Source organism: Nyctibius grandis, chromosome 4 (assembly GCF_013368605.1).
Source record: "Nyctibius grandis isolate bNycGra1 chromosome 4, bNycGra1.pri, whole genome shotgun sequence".
NCBI classification, from domain to species: domain Eukaryota; kingdom Metazoa; phylum Chordata; class Aves; order Nyctibiiformes; family Nyctibiidae; genus Nyctibius; species Nyctibius grandis.
Genome location: NC_090661.1, coordinates 73,455,803 through 73,482,519, shown reverse-complemented (window position 1 = coordinate 73,482,519; position 26,717 = coordinate 73,455,803). Strand labels below are relative to the sequence as shown.

The 26,717-nt window shown below is 38.0% G+C and overlaps 1 protein-coding gene across 4 annotated transcripts in view; it reads left to right on the top strand.

Annotated features, from left to right (window-relative positions):
• Positions 1-26,717, top strand: part of GRID1 (glutamate ionotropic receptor delta type subunit 1) — a 609,362-nt gene that overhangs the window by 543,633 nt on the left and 39,012 nt on the right. For all 4 annotated transcript variants that reach the window (XM_068398113.1, XM_068398110.1, XM_068398112.1 and 1 more), the window contains 4 exons: positions 12,410-12,511; positions 14,084-14,281; positions 15,965-16,289; positions 17,671-17,809. In XM_068398113.1, the coding sequence (XP_068254214.1) occupies positions 12,410-12,511; positions 14,084-14,281; positions 15,965-16,289; positions 17,671-17,809 (764 nt within the window). The remainder of the gene's footprint in view (positions 1-12,409; positions 12,512-14,083; positions 14,282-15,964; positions 16,290-17,670; positions 17,810-26,717) is intronic.

Sequence of the window (26,717 nt, the reverse complement as noted above, 5' to 3'; positions counted from 1 at the left end):
AAGATCATATATCAAAGCATCACTTGCAATATTAAATGAGCTTTGTAGTAATTACATAAACTTAGTAAATTATTGAATCCTTCCAAACATGACGTAGGGCTCTCTTATAAAGCTTCTTGGAGATCAGGGGTTTTTTTTAAAGCTATGGTAAGGAATCTGAAAGGCAAGCCTTTAAGCATTACAGATAGTACAAGCTGTCTTTCTTACCTGCTTTGATTTCTTACCTTTGACTACTTTGCTGAAATTACCACATCCTTTCTAGTGATGGAGTTTTGCTGTACATGTTAGTTTGTGGAGCTGGGGAAAAGTATTTATTACTGTAATCTTTCTTATATACCCTAAGTGCACTGTCTGTCACTGCGTAAAATTGCTCAGAAGTTCTGGACTTTCAATATTTTTTTTAAAAGCTAAAAATTCTCCCCAATGTTGATTTGAAGTGGGGAAAAACAAAGCAAGGCAAAAACTTTGTAAGCAAAAGATTTGTAAACAGTAACACAGAAAAGTATTTTCCATGCTTACCACAGTTTCTTTATGAAGAATAATCAAAGATTAGCTAAGTGTATTGTTATATTCCTTGTGAATACTTAGCAACTGGTATATCGTTTATATAAATGATAATATCTATGGATATAATGTTTGTATATTCTCTGCTAATTGGCTTTGTGAGCAAGCTGATTTTATTTGCCTTACAAAGCATGCTTTATGAATGTAACAAAGCCAAAGGGATAAATATATTTTTGAAAGCTGTCTCAATATAGCTTGTTAATTAAAACCATTAAATGTATATCATTACACAGAAGAAAATTCTTATTTTCTTTAATACTATCTACAGTTCTTCTGTTTCTTGGAGAGGTAATTATCCACTCCCAAACACCAAGTTATGTTTTTTTTTTACTCGATTGTTTTCTTTGTTGAGGAGAAAAATGTCTGCAAATTGTTGAAGCCATTTTGTGTCACATTCTATGAGAAGCAAGGATAAAGATGAAGTCATGTTGTAAAGATCAAAATAAGGGAAAGTTCAGTAAAAACTGAACTCTTAAATTTATTACAGGAATTTTCAGAGTTCCAGAGATATGGGTATAGATTCCAGTGCTGATAACCAGAGCTGGTCAAAATTCACTTAAAACTTTCATCAGGGAAGCTTTGGCATTTAGGGTTGTCACCTATGTCACCAGAGAATATTAACTTGTCTTGACAGCAGTTCTGATAAAATTTTAATTGTTTTTTAAAATGTTCATTTTAAAGTACCAGCATTTCATCTAAGACTTTAACCTCTTTGTGTTAAGGTTTTAAATTTGTTTTATAAATTACATTTATAAATCCACACCTTTTGTATTAAAATGTGAGTAGCACATCTTTCCCTCTAGAACACTGTCCTTATTGTTATATCAAGGCTGCCACCAGAATATCATGAGGTAATTAGATAATAGCAATGGTAGGAAGATGAAATAAAATAAAAAAAGTATACAAATTTAACGGAAAATGTAAGAAGACACTGAATCTCAAACCTTTGCAAATGAAAATTTTAGTGAGAATTTTATTTTTAAAGTAATTTTCTACAAAAAAATACTCTTGAAAAGCTCCACAACTTCAAAATTATCTGGAGTTTGAGAGAAGAGCATTTTTCAATACTGAATTGAGCACTAGCTCGACAGGTGATACCAAAGAGTGGACTGAACTTTGGTTTCATTCTGAGATGACTCAGTGCTATCAACCAGAATCAGAAAGCGAATTAGTGATGGCCAAGCTTCAGAAGGTGTGCAGCTGGTGAAATCACACCATGGTCTCTTTCTCAAATGACCACAGAACGGCCTAGACTATGAAAAGTGCAGTTGTTAGAACTGCAGATATAGGTATGGGTTTCCTGAACGTGTAGTGAGAAGACAAAAACATTCAGCTCAGGTAATATCCAAGAAATCTAGTAATGAATTGCAAAAAAGAGCAGATGTTTTGGCATAGCCACTTGTAGCGTGCCGATTAATTGCGTAAGTGCAGAGCTCTCTTTTAGAACAACTGGAAAAGATACCAGGTCCTGACAGTTGTCCAGCTGCACAATCCTCTCTTGCTCTCCCTCCCCAGTAAAATTCTCAGAACACCACTACAGGGAGGTATTTAGTTACTACATTGCACAGAGAAGGACAAGTATCTATATAAAATCAACACGAGTTTGTATTTGTTGTTAGATCCAACTTTTCAATGATTTTTTTGTTTACAAAACAGTATGCTGAGTTCACTACTGCATAGATAACAAGGGTAGTTCTTCTCTCAAAAGCTAGTAATTTCCCACCAAAAAGCATTTGGAAGCTTTGAAAAGAGTGTGTTCTCTGTGTGAAATGGATTTGTTTCCATTTTACCCACACATAATGAGTAATGGCAGGGGGAATTGGTTCAGTTGTCCACAGGCAGCTACTCTTGAACCTACCCAACTTTCAAAATTTAACAGCAGCATTCAGAGTATCCTCGGAGTCCAGCACCCACCATCTCTCACTGGGCAGCAATTTTGCTTTTAAAACTGCAGAAGAAAGATGAGGGGCTTTTTTGTCTTCCAAATAGGTAACCCAGTGGCAAGGAGCTCATGCTGTAGGCTTTTTCAACCAGTCACTTGTGACATCTGTTTTGGACTTTATATTTGGATTGGTCTAACTTTTATGATTACTTATCAGTTTTAATTTTATGCTTAGAGGCCTGGTTGTTCATATCAACTGGTAATTTACAATGCCCCTGGGAAGTGTCTGATTCAGCAGTATCTTAGGTACTCACAGATAGTTTATTCAACCCTTAGAAGAATTGTGATGCTGCATGTACATCTTTTGCTATAGCAACACTGCCATCTGATTCAACAACAGCATTGCTACGCTATAGAGTGTTGTTCATATCTTAAAGCCTTGAAAAATAGCAAAACTGCAGATGGACAGGGGTGGAGGTTATCTGCCTGCTTTACAAGACAAAAGTGTTATGAGATCCTAGAAGAAAATAGCTCTAATTTATTTTCAACATTGTTTTCCCTGCATTTCGATTTTGTGTTAGGGAAATGAAATGCAAAATTTGGGGACAGAGTAATACTTGCCTGCACTTTATAGAGAAGCCATCAGAGGATAATATTCTTGTTCATATTGTTTTCATCACTCTTATGATTGCTTCTTTTAATATTACATCTTTTCCAGCGCCTGTGTTGCTGCAGTGTCCCCCACTAATAACATCAGCATGTTGCTGTCACTGCTCCTTCAAAGACTAGTATTAATTGAAGCAATTTATTCTACCAGAGCTGAAGATGGCCTATTTCTACTTTTATATAATGAATATTAACAGGTTATATTTATCTTGTCAATTCCCGTCAGCTCCTTTTTCTGCTTCACGCAGATCTGCCACCCTGTACATGCTTTGCTCAGGCTCGACGCAGTAGAACATAGGTGTTTCTCTGTGTTACCTAAGAGATCAGAGATGCTCACCAGCTATCACAATATGGAAAGAGAAGCAATCCTGAATTGGTATCATTGCTCCTTCATTGACTTGCTGGCAAAATAATGTCTCATTCTGCCAATTGATGGAGCAATATCTTATTTCAGCAGAAAAATAATATTTATAATTTATGTCCTTCTACATAATGTTAAATGGGATGTATATGCAGTATAAAATGTGAAGTAGATGGTGCTGATCCCATTCCCAAGGGGTATGAGAAGTCTTATACTGTGTCAATAAATGCTATAGGGTTACAGAAAACTGCCACCTCATTTCTGCATGAAACTCCTCAGTCACGGTATTGCAGATAGCTACTATATACACAAATGCATGTACAAGAATATGTTAGCTTCCTTAATATTAGTAGTATAAGGCATAATGTGTCTAATCTTCATTTATGTCATAGAGCTCTACTATAAGTAAAATAGTTGGCTTTTAATAATATGGCCATTACATTTAATTGAACTGAGCTTTGGCTAATGAAAAGCATAAAAGAAACCACTTCCTCTCACATCAAAATATTTGATATTCTCTGCAATGAAGAACCACAAAAACAGTGGAGCAAAATACTGCTGAGTTATGCTAGGTAAGGTCAAAGTTGTTGATTGCAGGGAACAGCAGAATTTGTAGAGCAAGAGCTGAATACTTTTACACAGGTTTCTAGAGAATGAAGAATATTAATGCTGAAATACCTCTACCAAAGCCTCTGTTTGAAGTCCTTTGTCCTCCGAAACCACGCCCACAGTTCAGGGTTAGGTGGTATAGATTTTCCCCTCTAGGTTTTCCCTATCTATTATGTAGAAATTGTTGTAAATGACATGGGGAGAGAGAGACTCTCTATCCTCGACTGTAATTACTCTCTGGATGATAGTGGTTTAATACTGTAATTGACCTTACATGGCAAAACATGTTCCTGATACTAATTTGCATTTTGTTTTAATGTAATTTTTATCACTTTTCATTGGGTTTGAGCCCTTTGAATTATTTTGAAATTTTCATTCCAATTTGTATAGATTTTCTGCTTGTTACTATGCAGCTTCTGCCGGAGTGCATTTTGTTTGCACAATTGGAGATTTATGTTTTCTTAAATCTTAAATAAGATTTTCACAGGACTATCCATGTGATAGTGACTCAATTAATGCTACTCTTCTCTTAATTGTGAGCCAGTTCCCTTATATGGTTTGAAGGGCATTACGTTACTTCAAGGGCAGTCTTCATGTGGCATGTTAATCCTAGACATTTGCCATCTATCTCACCGTGCTTCTCAGAAGAGCAGTGGTGTATATCTGTTTCCTTAGATACGTCAGTTCAGGTCAATTGCTCCTTCCTATTCAAATCCCTCCTTCAGTGTTCTTGAACTTTCTTTCTTTTCTATTCTAGGTCTATGCTCAATTAACTTTTATGTAAGTGTAACTCTCAGGATTCAACGGTATTATGTACTTTTGCTAAGTTAAAGCACAATTGTAAGTGATTGTAGGCAGGGACCTTAAATTGCTCCTGTGCACTTTCTACGTAGTTTCTCCCCGTCTGACTTCTAGGAATTTCAGCAGTGAGGAATGGATTTTTCTGTTGGAGGTGAAAATGTTTGAGGTTTTCAAGTATTCAGGAATTATGCCATTCATCATAGAGACTAAACCAATACTTTTGACCTTTGTGAATGGTAACATGCCCCCATACTAGCCTTACAGGTGGTGATTAATCCACTCACTTGAGATGTGGCAAACTGACGAGATCACAGGCTAAACCTCACACTCTGGGACTTGCATGAAGTTGTTCCATGTATGAGAAAAGTATCCTAATCACTTTTGGGTGGGATCCAGCATTATGTGAAACACTGGTTCAGATCTGATATCTTTGGTGAATTCAGGAACCACCAGGCTGTGAGGCTGTTCTTTGATTTTCTTCATATATGCACTTCCTCATATCCTGGATGTGCCAAACCTTTCCTGTGAAAAATTGTTTTGTTTAGAAATACCCGGAAAATCTCTGCCCTTTTATCTATTTCTCATTTCACAGTCTGCATTGAGAATGAATAAATGTTTCTAGGAAATAGTTTGTATTTCATGTGAAAGGTTCTCTGTAGATTATTAAAGTTAGCAGCAGTAATTCTGTTGTCTTATATCTAGTTTTGTTTCTAATTTTCCCATTTCTTAGTCATCATTATCTTACATATTCACAGTTGCATCTTTTACTCTTCTTGTGCAAACTTACTCCACCCCAGTAGTAATTGTCCTGTTCTCCCTTGATTTCCTTCCAGCATGCCTAAATCTTGTTCAAACAGATGCTAAACATAGTATTAAGACTGTGTATTCTTCTCAGCTGTGTTGTGACTGCTCTCTGTGCAGCCTACACCATGAGACCTGTTGTGTCCAAAATCACACTGGTACTTTTGCAGCCATACTGTATTACGAGCTTATCATCTATTTGCAATTCACTTTCACCTGGAACAGTTTTTTAACCTTAATTTCCATGTTTGTTTCTTCAATTGAAGTATCTGTATTTCTCATTTTTCCTTTTCATAAGTGTTTGCTTCTAGTTACGCAAGATGCGTATTATTATTTCATGTATGGGTTCTTATCACTCCCATTTATTTTTTTCCCTGCTCTAATCTGACATATCTGCAGTGCTTCCAAGTTTTGAGATCTTTGCATCTTAGACATTTTAATTTCAGTAATTTGCTATTTCCTGTTCCAAATCATTAAAAAAGCTATTTAATAAGATCTTAATATTAACTTGCTCTAAGCTACCTCAAAACTTCTTTCCTCATCTTGATACATCATTTTTTGTTGTTGCTTAGAAGCTAGTCTATAAATCATGTGATATTGTCTTTATTCAGGAAACAAATACAAATTGTCCAAGGTGAGGTTTCACAAGACCCTGTATGAACAAAACTAAAATTCAGATACAAGTATATTGTCCTCTTCATTTCAGTTACCTATTAATTCTGTGGTACTATTGAAAAAGCAGTCAAGTTTGTCCAGAGTGGCTTGTTCGTTATAAGGTCTTGCTGCCTAATGCTCATTTCCTGTGATTCTCTAGAGATATTTTATTATCATTTATATAGCACCATAAATTTGCAAAACACTAAAATTAGAATGAGCTGCCTTCTTCACCCTGAAGATCTCGTGTTCTTAAAGGCCCATTAAAGCAGCAATGGTCATACCAATGTGCTTCACCATCCTCCACAGAAAACCAGGGTCCTGTTGGACAAACAAAAGTGGCGTGGTAGCCCCAGAGGAGGCAGCTGTTCCCTACATCTCCATTTTTTTTTACTTTATTTTGGCTAGTCATTGCCTTTAAAGGGCTTACTGTCCCAGGAGATGGGTGATGCTGTTTGCTGAAGTATTGGGAATGGGAGAGAGCAGCTTTTCATGATCTCTCTGTGCTTCTCTGAACTTTTACTATGCAGACTCAATCCTTGTGTGGCCCTGTAATGGCAAACTGAGCGTTTTGAACATTGAACAGGATGTGACAAAATCTTGACCCAAAAGACTGAGAGTTTCTCTACTGCTTAAGACTTGGTTCACAATCCACTGCTTCATAGTTTTAATATGTTTTGGAGTTCTCAGTGGCTCTGTGGCTATGGGTGCATAGATGCTCCAAACCCATTGCAGATGTTTGGAAGCAAGCTACATCTTTAATACAAACAAATGCAGAATATCAGAATAGAATAAACATCTGGATGTAGATGACTTGCAGGTATTTCACTGCAAACAAGGTCGAGTTGTCCTGGACCACAGAACATACCTTAAATCAGTTCAGCTGGTAATCTTCTCCAGTGTCTTATCCCTAATAATGTCTATAAGCTTATGCTTCAGAATAGAAATGTTAGAATATTCCTAATAATTATGTAGCTGTTGTAGAAATAAATTGTATCAGTGTTTGAATTTGCTCGCAAGTATGAGAATTGATACCTTTATATTTTCCTAATCCTCTTTTATGTAACTATGGATTATACAAATACACAGTCCAAAATGTTTTTTAAATTGTTCTTAATTATGATCTCATATTTCAAATGAAAATATTTTGGTACCTTCAAGGCAACTCCCATCATAAAAAGGGAAATAATGTCTCAGGGAATCCTGTCAGTTCCTTAAGAATGACACCTAATCCAATGTGTGGATCCTACTAATACCTTGCTGTGAATGATATTGAATGACGGCAAATTCCCTAGATTACTGATACACTGCATTTAAAAAAGAATCCTGGGCTTAAATTTAAACATTTGCTTTACTTATTATTTAAGTGAAGTTCCTTTTATCCCTTAGAAGTGCAACACAAGAATGTCCAATTTGCTCCATTTATTTAATGGGCCACTGCCTTATTTCATATTTACCTCCTGTAAATGTTCATTTTCTTGTTTACATTTTCCTTGTTTGGGGTTTTTTTGATTATCACATTTGCTTAAAATCTGCTTTTATAATGTTAAGTGTTTCAGTAAGTTTTAGCCATATTGCAGGACTGGCAAAGGGAGTCAGAGGCCCCAACATGCAAAATATATGTACATGGTACACGAACATCATATTTGATATACACTACGTTGACTTCAAGTTTAAGAAATAAGTTGTCATGGAAGTGAAATCCATTTCAGTTCAACGTTAATCTAAAAGCATTGTCAGATTGTGAGTGGCATAAACTAATTTAACTCCATGCACAGAACAGCTTTCATATTCCCAGAAAATGTGCCTTGGATTGATACAGGTGTCCCTGTCTCACAGCATGAGAACTGTCTGCCTCACGCTCTCTCTTTCATTTCTCGTCTGTTAGAAGTTCTTCAGGTTTCAAGGCAGGGATTCCCAAATTTAATTTGTTTGGATAGTGTAACCTTAGCTCCAAAGGAGTCACTGGACAAAAGTTTTCAAGTTTTGGTAAGATAGAAGATGCATGCTCTGGATTGATTGTAGCCCTTTCAAACATTACTATACATCTGATGAAAATGATCTTATTTTATTTGTTATGGAAATAACATTTTCCCTGAAAAGCAGATCATGTTTAGGATGGTGTCATACTTAAAATGGTGTTAGCAATGACATACATTATTTGGACAGGCACTACTGCATCATAAACCATAATAATGTAGATGATCTTATTTACTGTTGTGACATAAACACTAAATATTCACTTTTTATGCTAATGCCATTTTTCAGCTGTATTTACTAGCAGTTTGGGATAATTTTCATCTCCATTTCTTTGGGCCAGAGACAGACATTTGCCATAGTCCAGTGGTGTGAGTGTTCGCAGCAGAGTTAGGAAAACTAAATTCAAGTTGCTGATTCAAAGAATAAGTAATTATTGTGTAGTAGAGCAGTGTGAACATACAGAGCTTGCAGAGAAACAGATGTGTAACAAATAACTGAGTTTATCATCAAGTTCATCTCTTAAAGGAAGTGGCATACAGGCTTTCAATGTAGTGGATCAAGTTCCCAGGAGGTAGTAAATCTTGCAAATCAGGGTTTAATGCATGCAGCCTTGATTCATTTGAGCAGGATATAGTCTGCCTCATTGTGCTGATGAGAGTCTTCACACTTCTGTGGAGTTGTTTGTGACATCTCAATATGATTTCCCCTGGGGAACTAATCACTCAAGTAAGTGTTGGGCAGCCAGCATCAACATCATTAACAAAGTCATGAAACTCCTTTGTAGAATTTGGCTCCTAATTTGTCGATGGCAACTCAGGAAACCCAAAGTTACATTGACATCAAGTTTTCTGTGGAGGTTCTGCAAGATATCAGTACTTTTCAGGACAAAATCCTGAACAGCAGGCTCATGTAGCATACTTTGGATGATATCCTTTATCATTTGACATTCCCAAGTTGCCTAGCCATGTAATTGTTTTCCTTGTGTGTTTAGTACGTGTGTTTGGAGCTGTACATTGCTTGTGGAGGTTGAAAACAATGTTAAAATTGTGACTTTCTCTCTCCAAGCTTTTCCTTGCAGTTCTAGTTGAAAATGCAATATATATTGATAAAGGTCAGAAGCATGTCTTGAGTCAGAATTTTGCAACAAATTGCCTTTTCATCTGAATTTCACAGTAGTTCCCTCTGGTTTGTCTCTGTTGGATGACTGAGTTTCTGATGTATGGCTAGAACTACAGGATGCCCAGCAATATGGCTATTTCCAAAAGAGAAGCTAGGAAGGACGTTTAAGTTTAAAAGCTTTAATGAAATAGCTGTTTTCAAAACTTGAACTCAAGTTACTTGAGAATCAAAAAGACCCCACCCAGACTGCCATTAAACATGTTCCAGAGACTATTGATTTTTGAAATAGATCCTACAAGTGCTGATTCTGCAAGCAGTTGTTTGTCATAATCAGATCTAAAAGCCCTTTATCTCCTATCAGATGGATGTGTTATAACCTTTGGCTTCAGTCTTCTGGTAGGAACAGGGTACATATTTCTATAAAGAATGAAACTCTAACAGCCTTATCAAATAACAGCAGTACTCATTGTGTTTAACAGTGCTGGAAATTAGTTTCTCGGGCACTGATCTTGACAGGTCAGCTGTCACAAATTGGTAGACGTATCTGTAAATACATCGGTCCTATAAACAAACTTCTGTCTGCAAGAAGTGGAAGTTAAAATTGGCACACTTCTGAACAAATGAAATGTTCTGAAGCACAAGGATGCACAGGAAAAATCCCTTCTGGAAAAGGTTTTCCTCGTGTTCCATTTATCAACTTTATCTGCATAGTTGCTTTTTAGAGACTGAAAATTTTGTGCCTCCATAGAGAACACCATGGAATTTGTGCTGAAGTGATACATGCTGCTTCTCCTTGCACCTACCCTACTGTGTAAAAGAGGAATCTCTGACTCTCTCCTTTTGAATATAAGGAATAAATTTATGTTTCTGCACTGGCATGTTCCCAGCTCCTTTTAGGAATTCTTAGTGTTAATGCAGAATGCAAAATGTAGGGTATTTGAAAAGTCTAAGGCCTTGATAGGAAATCAGATAGAGTTTTTGAAGGGAAAAGGAGTGGGAGAAGGAATTGAAATGTCATTCCACTAATGGTGAAGTAATAAATGAACGTGTTACATTTCCCATTTTTTAATAAATATTTAATCATCACCTGTAGATTGTGCAAGCCAGTTTGGCCAACACCTGCCATGTATCTTTATCATATACTTACTGCATAGGACAGCTGAAGAAGGCTTAGACAGTAAACTTTCTTTACAGATTTGAGATACAATATATACCACACACATCTATACTGGTCTTTGAAGTCTGTTGAACTGTATTAATTTATGTCAGCTGACAAATTGGTCAATTTTGTTTGGCAATAGCAAAAGCTAAGAAACATCTGGATGTATTTCAGAGCAAGCATCTAAATTCGAATTTGAAAGATACTGTGGCTATAGATATCTACCTGTATTGCTGCAGACAATTTTATGTGCAGAAGGTTATATGTCACTCCAAACTGGCATCACAGGGGGAGAGTTTTCAATCTGAGATATTTAGCTTTCATGAGTGTCATTGAAAAGCTGAATATTATTCAGTCATTCTCCTCCTCCATTCTACAGGTCAGCTGGATAAAAGGAGGTGTAGCTTAATTCCTTCCTCTCCTTTGTCTTAGCTTTGACGATTTAGTGACTATAGAATAATTTTCATTAGTTGTGATAGTTATGATGGCTGAATATTCACTGAATGTCCTGTTCTTTTCTAGTTCCCTGTTTATTAGTTTAGTGCAACAAAACAAAAATAAAACTATACAGATCTCTTGCACCACATTTTGTTGGTTTGATTTTTGGGGCTTTATGATAAAACTGAAGTCATAGAAATAAATCATGTAGGACATCTAGCCATAGGCATTTTCTGTGAAAAAAGTTCCTTCCAAGAAGGTTTTGACTTGTTATATGAAAATTCACTTCTGTCAGGAAGAAGCCACATTTCACAGATCTTGGACCTTGTTTAATTTTTACAGGGCATGCCTTCAGCTAACAACACTGCTTCCAGATATGTGAACATAGTTTTGGTGTTTAAGAGTAGAGTTGAAAAAATAAAAACAAAACAAGTTTCTGCTCGATACTATTTATGAATCTTCTGAACAAAATGACACTGTGGATTCTGTTTGAAGGCCACAGGAGTGTCTGACTGCTGCTGCTGCTGAAGAGCATATTTAGTTTGAATAATCCAAAGGTCACTTGATTGACTTTTCTATTGAACTTATTCTACTGAATTTTACTGCATTTCTCTTTAGAAAATGCAGTAAAATTGATTTTTAAAGTGATACCTTTAATTGAAAAATAAAATATTTAGATGTAATGTTCCAGGGAGGTATCCTGAAAACATGCATCCAGGTACATCTAACACATGCATGAAGTACTGGTAGATATGAGATATTTTATTATCAGGAGCCTGGGAACTTGAGAGGCTGTTATTGTTTTACTGATGAGGTAGAAGTAGGGCAAGAACAGAGAAAATAGGATTTAAGATAGGATCTGAAGAAAGTCTGAGAGAGAAGAGGAGACACTTTGACACCATAGAATCTGTGTCAAGAATTTATGACTATCAGTGAGCAAGAACGTTGTGCAGCAGGAAAAAAGGTAGTTCTTTGATAAGCAGTAGGGAATGATTTGAAAAGTAGGAGGGGATCTGAGGAGAGAGGGAAATATGGGATAGTGAGACAGCAGATGATCCTGAGGACTGTGAGGCAATATAAACTTACTGGAGAGAAATGTTATATTAGAGTGATCTAAGTGAAATAATATGACAAATACTACAGATAATAGAGCAGTTATGTTACGGGCATTGATGAAATTACATTCAGGCAGGGTACTTGTTTATGTCTGTTCTCCGAATCGCACTAATTCTGATTCTGCATTAAAAAAAGCCACACATCTCTCATCCTCTCTATATCAGTTCTGGATTTGGTCAAGCTACTCTTAAGTGTTTATGTAAATATTGAAAGATTTCTGCCCAACAGTCCTTCAGACTCACTGTACTTTCTGTTCTAGTTGGCAACGTGGGACTCTGAGAAAGGACTGAACGGTAGCCTACAAGAACGACGTCTGGGCAATGATTTACAAGGATTGACACTCAAAGTGGTGACTGTCTTGGTACGATCCTGTTTGAGTTCAGGAAACAAAATGCTCAAGATAAAAAGGATCTGACTGAGTATTTTGGGCAATTCCCTCAGTATTTTTCCCTATCATTTCCAGTTCTATATTTTTGGGTAATCAGTTAAATAAGCAAGGAAGATAGATGATTGCCTTATATTATTTTATGTGAAGCTGTGCACCATCAGAGATACAGATCATTTGTTTGTTTGCTTATGCTGTTTTTCTGCATTGTAATTCCTACTGGGCATGGAACCAGCACAGGGCCTGAGAGCACAAGGGTGCACTCCAGATTTCATACTCTAACTCACATATGCAGTTTCCAGCATTTCATGGATTTTAAGATCAGATGGGCCAATTATGATAATCTAATCTTGGCTCTTGTACACTGCAGGCTGTAAAATTTAATCAAGTGTTTCCTCCATCAAGCTCATAAATTCCCGTTGAGATAAACTATATCTTTTAGAAAAGTGTAGTCTTTCCAAAAAATCATTATACTTTTGGGACTACTGTCTGTTAGTATCCAGAGTGGTAGCAGAGCTCCTGTCAGCTAAGTGCTAAATTAGGGGCAAATTAGGGCTTGAATGCATTCCTGCCTAAAATATTGTAGTTTGCAGATTACAGAATGTGGTGTCTTTTTGTGTTTTTTTATTTCTCTTTCTCTGAATCGTGGTACAAATAGGAAGTACCGCGTAAGATCATTAAGGCCCTCCCCCCCAGCCTCCAGTTTTCTTTCCTCTATCTGGTGACAGGCGAAGTTATGCTGTAGCTTATGTGAGAGATGAGCAGATCGCTTCCACGGGAATGTCAGTACCAGGTTGCAAAGGAGGGCAACTGTGGTGGCTGTGCCACTGGCAGCCCCAGCGTTCCCCCTCAGGACAGCAGGATGCCCATGCCTGACAGAAAATATACCACAAAATGCTTCATTTCCTTGGCTCCAAAATGTACTTTAATTTAAAATACTCCAGGAATAACCCATGGAGGTTATTCTTTGAATTTTCAAAATTTTAAATATTCACAAAATGCAGCATTTTAACTCTTGTTTTAATATGTCTCCTGGATAAAAGATTAATCATTGCCTGTAATAAAAGATGGCTTTCTAAATCTGATATGGTCTGAGACAGATGGACAGTAGTAATGTTCCTATCTAGGACTCATGTGCTTAATTTAATATCTATATTCCAGACAGCTAGTTAGGACACTAATGTAGGTGTCTGTGCCCTCTTTATAGTGAGTGAGAAGAGGCAGGTACTTCAGAGAGCAATTCATCCTGTGGGCACCAGGAAGCTGCTAGGGGGTGTTGAATTGTCTTCTGGAGTCTCTGCCTCTTCTCAAGAACTGTGGAAAACCCAAGGCCACGGATAGGACTCAGGTGCTGAGAGAGGCAGTGGTGTGTGGTTGGGATGACTCATAATATCCCACATGGCCAACAGTTTTTTGCCTCAGAGGGTTATGAGTGTCTCAAAATCTGTGCCAAGTTGTCCAGAATTAACTCAGAAACATCCTTTTGCTAAGAGAAGCAAACTAAAACACTTGTTTCAAGTATCAGTTAAGATATTGTTTTGTTCTCAGGAAGAACCTTTTGTGATGGTGGCAGAGAACATACTTGGGCAACCAAAACGATATAAAGGATTTTCCATTGATGTCCTGGATGCACTTGCCAAGAATCTGGGCTTCAAGTATGAGATATATCAAGCTCCTGATGGCAAATATGGACAGCAGCTCCAAAACAGCTCCTGGAATGGCATGATTGGAGAACTCATTAATAAGGTACACAGAGACGAAGCTGCTTTAAAAAAAAAAAAAAAAAAAAAAGACGACTCTTCAGAGTAGAGTGTTGTTTAAATTCTCCCCTTCCTCCATTCCAAATTACAAGAGAATGAATTAGGATGAAAGCACCAGTGCAGAATTCTTCTGAGCTATGGGTACTTTGAGTGTGGTGTAAACTGTGCAATTTAAGACCCTGTATACAGGACGGGAACTAGAGAGTCTGTTGTTCTATTTACTCCCAACTGTTCTCAACATCAATTATATCAGTGTAAATCTGTGTGTTTACATAGCTGTAAGAATAAGAAGAGAGAACATGTATGTATGTGTGAGTGAATGACTATAGAAAATAGAGAAAAAAAATTTGTCATAAAATATTAATTACTATTATTTTAATTTTTGTCATGTCTTTGCTACTTGTTTGTAGGTGTGACTTTATTTGGGTCACTTTGTGGCAATGTGTTTGATAATGATCAATTTTTTGACTCCAAAACAGGAAAAGTATCCCTAGTAATATACCATAAAGAAGGGTTTTGAAGGACCAGAATGCAAACTGATCTCAAGATTATTAGCTCTTTTAAAGCAGAGAGGACCAAATTTCTTTTCTTAATTACAGTCTTGCAAATCAGGAGTAAGTTAATTGAACTCCATTAAAGTAAATGGGGAAAGTTTGTAGTTTACAGTCTCCCAGAGAATGAAATTAGAATGTATTTTGTTGATGTTTGTTGATCCTGTTAAATTTCTTTGGAAATTGCTTTCTTTGAAGCAACAAAGTATCTATTATTGTATTTTTAATGATATTTCTGCTACTAGCTTTTCCACTGTCTCCAAAGTATTTCAAAGCAGATCTCCCTCACCTAACATTCTCTTTACTTTCCCAACAAAATGTAGAGATACAAAACAAAAAGTACATACTTTTTTTTGAAGAGAGCTGTTTTTATCAAGGTGGAAAAATATTCCAAATCTAATTGCAGCTCTTGAAAAGCTTTGAGGATCTTAGTTATTAATTCCTGTTTTATCTTTCATGGAGTTTGCATACTCTTTAAGCACCTTCTACGCGTAAAACCTCCTTGCTTTAAATGTTGAGGTCAAAGCAGTTTCAGGAGCTAAATTGCCTTTGGTGCATTCTTCCAGTTACTAGTTTTTGCAATGGCTTTATTAATTGTAAAAAACCAAAGAAAATCTTCTCCCCAGTAATCATATGAAATCCCTTTATGAATATGGGAAGTTGGCAACTCTTCAGGGAGAACAACAAACATTAACTCTTTGCACTTTGCTATGAAATACACAAGTTAAATAAATGGTGTTTCTTTCTTATTGCTTGCAGCGCACCAGGTTAATATGGGTTGGAGTTTTAGGCATCCTTTAGAAAACAAGTGAAGGATAAAGGTTAAATAAGTTGCACTCATTCGAGAGAGGAGTCAGAGTGATGCTTTTTGTTCTAGAGTACATTGGCAGGTTGTGTTTAGCTACTCTGCTTTAGACCAGGGCAATTAGCTAATGTTCAAATGATGACACTGATTCTGGTTTTATTTTCAGACAATTTATTTAAATTTGTCTGAATGTGTTAAGTAATAGAAAGAAATGCATGGATTCACTTGGTTCTTAAAAGTTTCTCCTTAAGGCTCATGCTGGCCAAATTCGTGATGAAAGGAAGAGATCTGATCTGTTGCGTTTGTCTCGCAGAGAGCAGACCTAGCCATCTCAGCCATCACTATAACACCAGAACGAGAGAGTGTTGTGGACTTCAGCAAGCGGTACATGGACTATTCCGTGGGGATCTTAATCAAAAAGCCTGAAGAAAAAATCAACATTTTCTCTCTCTTTGCTCCTTTCGACTTTGCGGTGTGGGCTTGCATCGCTGCAGCCATCCCTATAGTTGGGGTCTTGATATTTGTCTTGAACCGGATCCAGGCAGTCAGGGCACAGAACGCTTCCCAGCCAAGCCCTTCTGCTTCCTCCACCCTCCACAGTGCCATCTGGGTCGTGTACGGCGCCTTTGTTCAGCAAGGTACTTACCCTCTTGTAAACACCACTGATGGATGTCCAGAAATGTTCTGCCTTGGGTAAAGCAGGTCAGGACATGTTAGTCTTGGCCAAAATGGTCTAAAGGTGAAAGAAAAGGCTCATACAGGGAGGTAATACGTTTTATTAGTCCAGCTGATGAAAACTGGGAAGAGGTAGGTAAGTTATGTTCTGCTTTTCTGTCTCTCAGTAGGTCCAGAAAAAACACTCCTAGCAGGCTTTTCCACTTTGGGAAAATTATCACGTGATAAATAAACTACAGAGCTGCTCAATTACAACACTTCTCCAACTCTGAAACTAGCACCTTTTCTAATTGTTTAAATTTAATTTTAAAAATTTATACGTTTTTGAACTAATGTGAGGCAGTTTACCTTTTGATTCTTTGAACAGCATAGGAAAATGATTTGTAGTCATGTAACTAACTTTACACTCAGGAATCTCTGGGCGTAGGACTAATCCTATTGAATTCAGAAGGATTGCTACCATTAACAATGTTACTTTTGTAAATAATTGTTTGCAAAATCTGTCCACACAGGTTTTGTCCCATATCTATAATGATAGTACTATTCTTGGAAGGCTGGTTTTGTTGAATGTTAACATATGGGTATGTTAACTTTTTTTCTACATTTTTTTCATTGTGATTGCAAGCTTATAAAGCTTCAGCTGGAAAATCCTTACTATTCCTATGAAACTTGGTCCCTCATTTCATTAAAGTGGCATCTCTGATGGGTTTAAGTACAGTAAGATATAATCAGCACAAACATATGCTGAAGTGACTAGCACCAGCTGTATGGTAAGGTTTGATATCCAACAATGTTCAAGCATAACTGTGCTTGAAGCCTGCTAGAAAGAAATCTTCACGTTGTTTGAAATGTTGTAAAGAGTAACAAGTAATGACACTAATGCTTCAGTCTTTGCAGATTTAAATACAGCACAGATAGCACACAAACCATTGGACAGTTTTGTGGGTTTTTTCCAAATCTAAAATGGTCATTGAAAACATAATATTACTATATTCTGAACACTGTAATGATTTAATTCCTGCATATTAGTTGTGCTGCACTGTTAAACTTTATTTAGAATATTTTTCATGTTCTGTAGATTTGATCCTCAATAATTCTCAAGGGAAATATTTTAAAAGATCATTTCCTAGAACGGTATCCAGGGCAAGAGATTGACTGGAGAAAATGTTTGTAAATTATCAGTCTTAACGGAAGCAGTGCTTTTCTCACAGCAAAAGGGAGGTCTTGAGGGGAAGCAGAAATGCAGAGGGGTGGCTCCAACAAAGTTTAACATAACAGGGCACATAGAGGGTGATCATAAATGGAAGCTGCTGAGAGACCCTCTTTTTCTCTGTTTATTCGTAGGGAGTGAATCTACTGTCAATTCTGTGGCTATGCGCATTGTAATGGGAAGCTGGTGGCTCTTCACCCTTATCGTGTGCTCTTCCTACACAGCGAACTTAGCAGCATTTCTCACAGTATCAAGGATGGATAATCCCATAAGGTAAGAGCCTCTTCTTAACATGAAGCTGGAAACCTGGATTTCACAGAAAGGTTATTATCCGTTTGAGCACTCATTCTTGCAAGAAGGAGATAACTCTCTAATAAAATACTCTGCTTATTTGCAGTGGCCGCTTTTCTCCCCCCTCTTCACCTTCACTCCAACAACTGCCAAGCAGTTTTGACAGGTGCATGGAGGGGACAATGGCACTTTGTGTGTTTTTCCAGAAGAGAGGCCTTTCATGTTTATATGTGTTTTGCTTAACTAGAGCTCTCACTGCTTCAGCTGTCTTTATTTCTCTGTTGAACATCAGAGGGAACTGCCACCTCTAGGGAACTATATAACAGTTCCCTTCTCACTTTCAATGTGTAATTCTGTGTTCTCAATATTTTGATATATGCTGTTGTTTATACTTTTATTCACATGTAAGGTAATATAGGCAGTCTTTTAAAATATAAATGGCCAGATTCAGTGGCATTATTTGCAGAAAAAGCTCCTTCTCAAGAAGGAAAAGATAACCGAACCCGACTCCAGGATAATAGATGCAATATAGCACTTGTTTAATAAATTTATATATAATTCTCTACAGTTGTGTTGGTAATACTGTGATGATAAATTACAGCTTCTGTAACAAACGCAATTTATCTTGCACCTTTGACTCCTTTCCCCTGATGTTTGCCTACTAATCCATACCCAATGAGAATATTTTCAAGAAACTAGGCCTCTGAGCAGCTCCAGAGGGCTGCTGGTTGTTTGGTGGCAATTTGTGTGTGTGTGTGTAAAATTTGTTTTTCTTCAGGAAATGTAAAGGCTAAAGAATGTTTTCTTTTTTTTTTTTTTTCTCAAAACACGGACAAAATTTCCACCTTCACACTAGCATGGAGTACTGGGAGGGTCGTTGATCTTCTGCAGTCAGTGCTGACAGGATTAGAGCCTGATATCGCATGTTTGATCTGATGGAGTGGAGAGGTGGCCAGAGGACGGGCAGTGCAACACAGGCTCTCCTCCTAGAAAACGCTGAGCCGAGCTTTTTAGGTGCTGGTGTGACACAGTGACTCTGTCAGTCTCATCTGCGGTTGCACCGGGAAAACTGATACTGTAATGTTTGTGCTCGGCTCCTGAAACAGAGGCATTGGCACTTAAAAAAGCTGCTTTTGCCTTCTCTGTGGTATCTGCACAGAAGGACGTAAATAAGTGCATTTCTCATAAACACAACCTTAACAGTATTTCCAGTTTTTAATTTGCCATTGCATACTTGCAGGTAATGTAACGCTTTGTGTGGATATAGTGTTACAATATTAATAAAACCAGCCCAAAATCATAACAAGCTCTGGTTTTAAATTAAATTGCTGTTAGATTGGCCAAAATAAATGTGTTTTAACAGTAACAGAAGTAAAAACTGCAAGTAATTTCTGGAAGTAACATGAGAAACTAAATACCACAGAGTATCTGTGAGGCCTGGCTGTAATGGGAATAAGGTTAAGCTCAATGAATAAATCGCTCTTGAAACCCAAGACAGAAATAGTTATCCAGAAAGCTTGAACAATGATCTTCTCAAAAATTTCTGAAAGTTCTAGTTCCTTCAGGGCAGAAGAAATTGTCCGTTTGGTCTACTGAGCATGTCCCAAAACTCAGCAGAGTTCAGAGGAGGACAAAAGTTGGGGTGAAATGCAGTGAGGAATCTGCAAAAAAAAGACACAGGTTTAAGAGCAGAACTATGAATTATTAGAGGAGGCCTTTGAGGCTGAGCTATTGCAACATTTCCAAGGGATTTTGATTCCCCTTCTTATTAAAATGAAAGAACATTGCTAAGAATCTTGAGGAGGAGAGAAGTTATTTGGGTAAAGGAGCTGCTTGGCATTGTTTCGGGACTTTAGAGCCCAGACGCCCTTCTACTGTTAGAGGTGGCAGCTGAAGAATTATATGTAATTAAATGCCTTTCTATACCTAACGGTAGCTGCCACTTTCCAGGTTCCCAGTGTCACATCCCCTTGTACAAGAGGAGGATACAGAATGAAGAAAGCACTCTACTGTCATCTGCAAACACCAGCAGAGTAATTCAGGTGCCAAAATATAAATGTCTAAAGTAGTTTAAGTTGCCATAAGATTCACTGCCTGTGCTCCAGCTACTTGGCTATAAGGGCAGAGGTCTGTATTAGGTGTTGTCAACCACAATGTGGATTTTTATATTGCCTAGGGTGTCTAAAGTAGTCCCGGATGCTTTGGCTTAGGCACCCAAATCATTCCCGAGGTAATTTGAAATGGTAGTTGTCAGAAAGCTCTTTGATTTGATTACTGGTTGGCATAACTGAGACAGTTAAGGGACTTGCTTGTCTTGGCTTGCCTATGGCTATTTACAAAGTTTGCAGAATCTCCCTGAGATCCTGCTACTCTGAGAAAGAGAGAGAGAGAGCGAGATCTGGACTAACCCCTCTCATCAAAAACTGCTAGTGCCTTAGGAAAGAGGAGATGGGGTGAAGAAATAGGTTCTCCAGAAACTCTGTTGACCCATCATCCATTTCTAAGTTATGAAGAAGATATTTTAATGTCCCCACTGTTTAGGAGAAACATGTTATAAAATGTTGTGTCAGATTTAGAACAAATATTTTTCCTGAGAAAGTAAATTACTGCCTTACATGAATGCATTGTGGCCTGGTATCTCAGCTCCCAGTACTACTTAGCTCCAGCATCATATGATGTGGAGTGGCTATTTTTGCCTTTCTAAATCTGCCACTCAGCTTGCCTGCATTATATCTTTCACGGACCCCGGAAGGAATACTTATGTGAAATCCATTTTTCCTACCCAAAGAGGCACAATGAGTTATAGCTGAAAATTTGCTCACCAGCTGAGAACTACCAAATCCATCTGTGCATACTTCCAGTCTTAAGAAACAAACCCCCCATCCTCTCAGTAAATGTGTGCTGTTATCTTTCCCTTTGTAGAAAAGTCCTCTGGTATTCAATACTGCTGCTGCTAAATTGCCAGCAGGAGAGAAAATAGTATTATGGTGTTCCAGTAGCTGCAACATAGTTAAGATTTTCATTACAAGACTGATTTTCTTCCCAATACCCCTCCAAAATGCCTAATAAAAGTTGTTTCAGCGTCAAATTTGGCATGTGTGGTCTGTGACTAGCGGAATAGGAGTATGTTTGATTGAATAACTGGGTGTCAATCAACCCAGTGATCATTAGCTCTCCAATTTCACTGCAAAACAAGTGTGTCATAGAAGTCATAAATGATATTTATTAGAAGGGGTTTGGTGAGACATTCACTGAAGAAAAGTTGAACTGTTGGAAGGCAGATTTTTAGAATTAGCACGTCAGATGAAAGCCTGCTCATGAGGGAATTTTTTTTTTTTAAATCTGGTATTGGCAAATCTCACAAGGCTTTTCCACCCTGCCATGAATTTCAGGGACTGCCTGTGGCTCACAGAAAGGTGAAATACTCAGAGCAGGAAGAGTGGCAGAAAGCAGCTTTGATATGCTGCCTATATTTCTGTATTTCCTGACAGAGACTTCCTAAATCCCAAATGGGTTCCCAAGTGCTGTGCTGTCCAGGTGCCCAGATCCCACGTCAGAAACACGCCTGTCTTGGAAAGAGAAAAAATCTTTTTCTTTGTATTTTACCAAACCCTCAAGGGCTTCATCACAAGCATGATAACGGGGAAAGGCACTGGCTTTCTAGTCTGGCACAGCTGTGTCTGCTGCCTTGCTCCTCGCATGTCCTGGGTGCCCATCACTCGTCCCGGCGTGACAGGGCAGTGGAGAGGGTCAGAATATGGAATTTGAGACCCACATCAAAACCTCTGGCCCTTCATGAGATCGAGGATAGCAGAAAATAGTGTGAACCTTCCTCAGCTGTCCTCCCTTTTCCACTTGCTAGCAGCTGCTACTTCTGCACCCCTTTGCTCTTTTAATACTGCTTCTCTGAGCCCTCTGTCCAAATTACCTCTTGTGCTCTTCTCACCTTCTCTCTGCCCCAACCTCACCACAAGGGAACAAAGGCAGTGTAGTGGTTGCCTCAGGATTTCTCTATTTGTGGAGATTCACAGGCAGGGCAGTGAACCATCAAGCAGATTTCCCCACCGTGCATGGGCAGAGGAGCGAGATGCTACCTGGGTCCAAAAGAGAAGGCGTTTTTTGTGAACGTGCTGGTAGCAACCACTTTGGAGCTCAGGGTAGGAAGCCGTGATCCATGTTCTAACTTTATAAATGAGCAAATTCTTATTTTTTTTTTTAAAAATAGAAATCTAGGTAATGTTTACAGCCTATGCTAATTCTTGACAAACTAAATGATTTGCATTTATTGTTCTAATATTTGCCTTCAGAACTCTATGCAGCTGAGAAGTCTTCTAATGGGTCAGTCTGCCAAGTAAGGGCTGAATTATTACATTGTTCTTTCTTTTGTCTTATTACATTTTCAAACAGCCCTTGGATGTGCTGTCTGACCTTCCATTTGTAATTATGAGTTTAATTAGCAGTGACTTAACTTCCAGCTTCATTTCTTGTTAACAAGCAGACTACATGCAGTTCAGTAGCTGCACAGGCATTCATTCTGAAACTCGCGTTTAGGAGAGCTTGTCTGACAAGAGGTTAAAAATCATGCAGGAAAAATAGGACATAAAAATGTAGGCTATTTTCAAATTCAAAAGAGATTAAATTTATGATTTTATCAAATTGATCCTTAACATTTGCACATGCTATGGATGTTTTGAAAGGCATCTGTATATATGCATTTATGGACTGCATACAAATGCATGTTATATCTGCTTTTAAGTTCACTGCTGCTGTTTCATGATTGGGATTTACTTATTTTCATTTTAATCCCCAAATTTCATGTGTATTGGTGACAGATGAAGATTTACTGCATCTTAGTTGGGGTGACTGTCTGGCACTTGGAAGACTTGGGTGCAAATTCTTTTTCTACCACAAGCTTTGTTTGGTCTTGGCAAGCTTAGCCTCCTCTCTGTCTCTGTTCCCTTTCTGTATAACAGAGTAACAGTTTTTTCATATCTTATATGGCGTGTTGTCAGTTTAGCTGCTTTAAAGATGATGGCCCGAAATGGCCGTATTATAATAGCTCTGCAGGTATCATAAAAGATAGATTTTCTGGGTTGCATACAAACCAGAAACAATCTCAAAATATTTTAAAAGAAAATGAGGAAAGTATTTTGAAGATGCCAGCTAGAGGGGAATGAATAAAGGTTTCATCTGGTGTAAAGTGGATTTGATAGGCTTGGTAGCAAGAACCTCATAGGAGTCCCTCTGTATTTGCAGTGACTTTGCCTTGAAATACCTTGTGTTTGAAAACAGCCTTTGTGTTGTTAATATCATACATGGCTTTCTAAATATTTCATTGGATTTTCCTTTGTTATGTTTAATTTGAGCTATGTTTTGCAGTGTCTGTGCAGCACCTCGGGCACGTTGGCAGGAGGCATGTATGAATGAGCATGATAAAAAATAATTATCGTGATTATTATTTAAGGCCTGTGAGCAAAAGCTTCAATCATTAAATAACTAGATTCTTTATCCATAAAAATGAAGGCTAAAAAAGAGTGCAAGCAAGATGTGAGTGAATGAGCAAGGACAAAAACTCAAAAGTCTTTTTCTTTCCAGAACATTCCCTGTTTAGACCACATGGAAGAAATTTAGTGGGAAATGTTCTGCAGCCTGTGCGGCAGGGCAGCAGCGCTCAAGGGCAGAGCTTGCCAGCCATTTGCCTTTAGGCACTGTTCAGGTCAAGACGCTGTGTTGTTGCCAGTGCTAGAACTCCCATCGTCTGCCTATTTCATTTCACTTTTATTGATGGTGTTGCCCAGTGGGTGCTTCTGGGAAACCCATGGCTTCACAGAGTCTGGAGCCTTTTAAAAAGCTTTCTGCATGTTGGCATATGCCATTCAACCACGGTATAAAATGGATCCTAATTACTCCTGTAATTGAGTAAGCAGGCAAGCATATAAGTGCAAATTTTTCCCAAGGACATTTTTCTGGGAAAAATGAGAATGCACAGCTGAAAATCAAGCTTGTGTTCCATCTCTCTAGGTGCCATTATAAAAATGTGGCATATATTGGAGATCAATGGCAAACCAAGAGATTTGTGATTCCACACCTTCGACTCTACTGTTACGACACCTATATTATAGCGTCTTCATTTATTCTTGTTACTGGAAAGTTCTGTGACTTAAGTGGGTTGAGGCATTAACATTCAGATGCACACACAGTTTAGAGAAGAAAATGGTTCGGATATGATGTTAGCAAAATCTACCATCTGTGCAGGTAATAAAATGATTTTTTATTATTTTTTCTTTTGCTTTGGAAGGGTGAAAATCTAGCAAGAGCAGCAACCCTCATGACAGCCCACCAAAATGTACAAGGATTGGTTCAAATATGAGATTTGATAGGCAGTCTCTTCTTCTCAGCTCACACTGAGTCGTCTTTAGGTCAGATTTTCTCATATTAATATAGGTTGTTCACTGGCTGTCCATGGAGTAGACTAGCTGTATGCTTTCTGCATACATTAAATCTCATTGGCCCCTGACTTCAACCTTCTTTGTTGTAGTATGTGGTTTCTTTTTATTACAAGGATAGTACCTGTGGCTTATTTTGTTGGGTTTTATTTTCTATTTGACTCCTAAGGGATAAACAATACAAAATGCAGTAACAGAAGATTTTTGCCCAATAGGATACTCATATTTCTATTGTTTTTCTCTAAAGCAGCTGATTTAATGTCTTATATGAACTGATAATAAAATCTAATATAACAGGATATTAAAAAGTCAAAATAATGATTACTGTAGCAATTCAAACAGAGACAGTCTTAAAGCTTCAGACATTTCCTAACTGTAAAGACTACCTCAACCCATCATTTTTTAAGGACAAAAACAGGACTAAGAAGAAAAACTTCATGGTGAATTCTGTTTTGGAAATGGATTCTGGCTGAGGAACAACCATTAAAGCAGGCTGGCCAGTGTGCCCAAGTATTTGAGTTTCACTCCTGCAAAAGCATTAATGTTTTTTCCACTATATCAGGTACATATTTATTTGACCTACAATGCAAAATTACCTAACTGCTTTTTGCATGTTAATATACTATTCCATGTGTTTGCCTGCTGGCTATGTTTGCTATTATTTTGGACAGATAGATACTGTCACATGCCCCTGTGGTATATATCTTTGTCAGAAGAGTATTTGAACAAAGACCCTCAAAATGGGAAGCCAGGCAGAACCTGAAAATGTTTATATATCTTCATGACACTTGCTAGTGAAACTGCTGCCTGGAACAAAACCAAACAAAACACCTATAAAATTAATTGCATTTTATACCATTTATCTGTGCTGGTCAGAGTCATTAGCGTAACAGTGGGCCCTACGATAAAAGTCATGCAGGTTGTTCTATTATCGGGTAATATAGCGCATATTTCTGCATAGGTTTCCAAATCGTCCGGAGTCAGAAGGTCTCTCTGAAAGCATCCCTGCAGCCAGAACAAGCAACTGTATTGTATTGGCAAAACTACCAATAATTAGTAAGCACTTTATCGCAGTAAGTTAATTCATGTTCACAGAATCACAGAATCAACCAACCAGGTTGGAAGAGACCTCAGGGATCATCGAGTCCAACCGTTGCCCTGACACCACCCTGTCAACTAGACCATGGCACTAAGTGCCATGTCCAGTCTTTTCTTAAACACATCCAGAGATGGTGACTCCACCACCTCCCTGGGCAGCCCATTCCAATGTCTAATAACACTTTCTGAAAAGAAATTCTTCCTTATGTCCAACCTGAACCTCCCCTGGCGAAGCTTGAGGCTGTGTCCTCTTGTCCTATCGCTAGTTGCCCAGAAATGTGAAACAATGAGATGAATTTGAAAGTAGGTGTATCTACTTGTGAGAAGGCAAAGTTGTACCTGTTTTCTTACTTGCTGTAAGCTCAGACAGGACATACGTGAGCTTTCAGCTCTGCTAATCTGTTGCATATTTTGGGAAATGCTTCATTTGCTCATGTAAAAAAAAGGTCTTCTCACATTGCACAATTCCTCATCAACATCTCCATGTGAACAGCGGTTCTGTCATTCTTGTACCATGGTTATTCAGCACCAGAATTTCTCGCCCACCTGGCAGCAAAAGTAATTTTCCTACCTTCTGTTCGTGACCATATATTCAATGTCAGCAGGCTGACTGTGAGTATAAGGAACATGCACTGAATTATTTATTTCCTTAGATTATTTTGGATGGAGGGAGGACAGGGGAAAGCACGGAAGTTTCCAGCAGGGGCAGAGGAAGGATGCTTGCCCAGCCGCCCTCCCGGAGCAGTGGTTGGTTGGTTAACACTGACTAGTGTCACTGTGCTATGGCCAGTCCTGTGCTCCACTTAGATGATTCGTCTTTCACATTGCAAAGTTTGAATTAATAGCCTGCAATACAAATTAAGTAATGATCGTACCTCCTATAGCCTAAAAGTTCAGTTTATGCAATCAGTTCAAAAGCTGATCTCTTGGAGAAAAGTTCAGCAGCCATTTTTTCAGGGACTAAAGATTGAGCATGCCTATGCTGTAGGTTGCGAGGCTAAGAGTTTCGGTTTTGGTGAGCTCAGTGCACAGTCATCTGTTTCATGTTGTGCTAATGAAATCAGCCATTAATTAAGAAATCAAACTTTGTATGGGATAGCTGGGGTACAGGCACGTCTTTTTGCCAGCTCTGCTGCAGACACTGAAACTTCAGTCGAGGGATGGTGCAAGCAGCTTTGTGCAGTAACATCTTAAATGATATAAGCTAGACTGATTGGTGGTGTGAGGAGGATTTATTTTTGATTCTCTGATTTTTTTTCTCCCAGGCATTTGTACAATTTGCATGCGTTTGTAGTATGTATGCATTTTACTCAAGTGGTTGCACTGCTCTTTCATAATCACTTAAA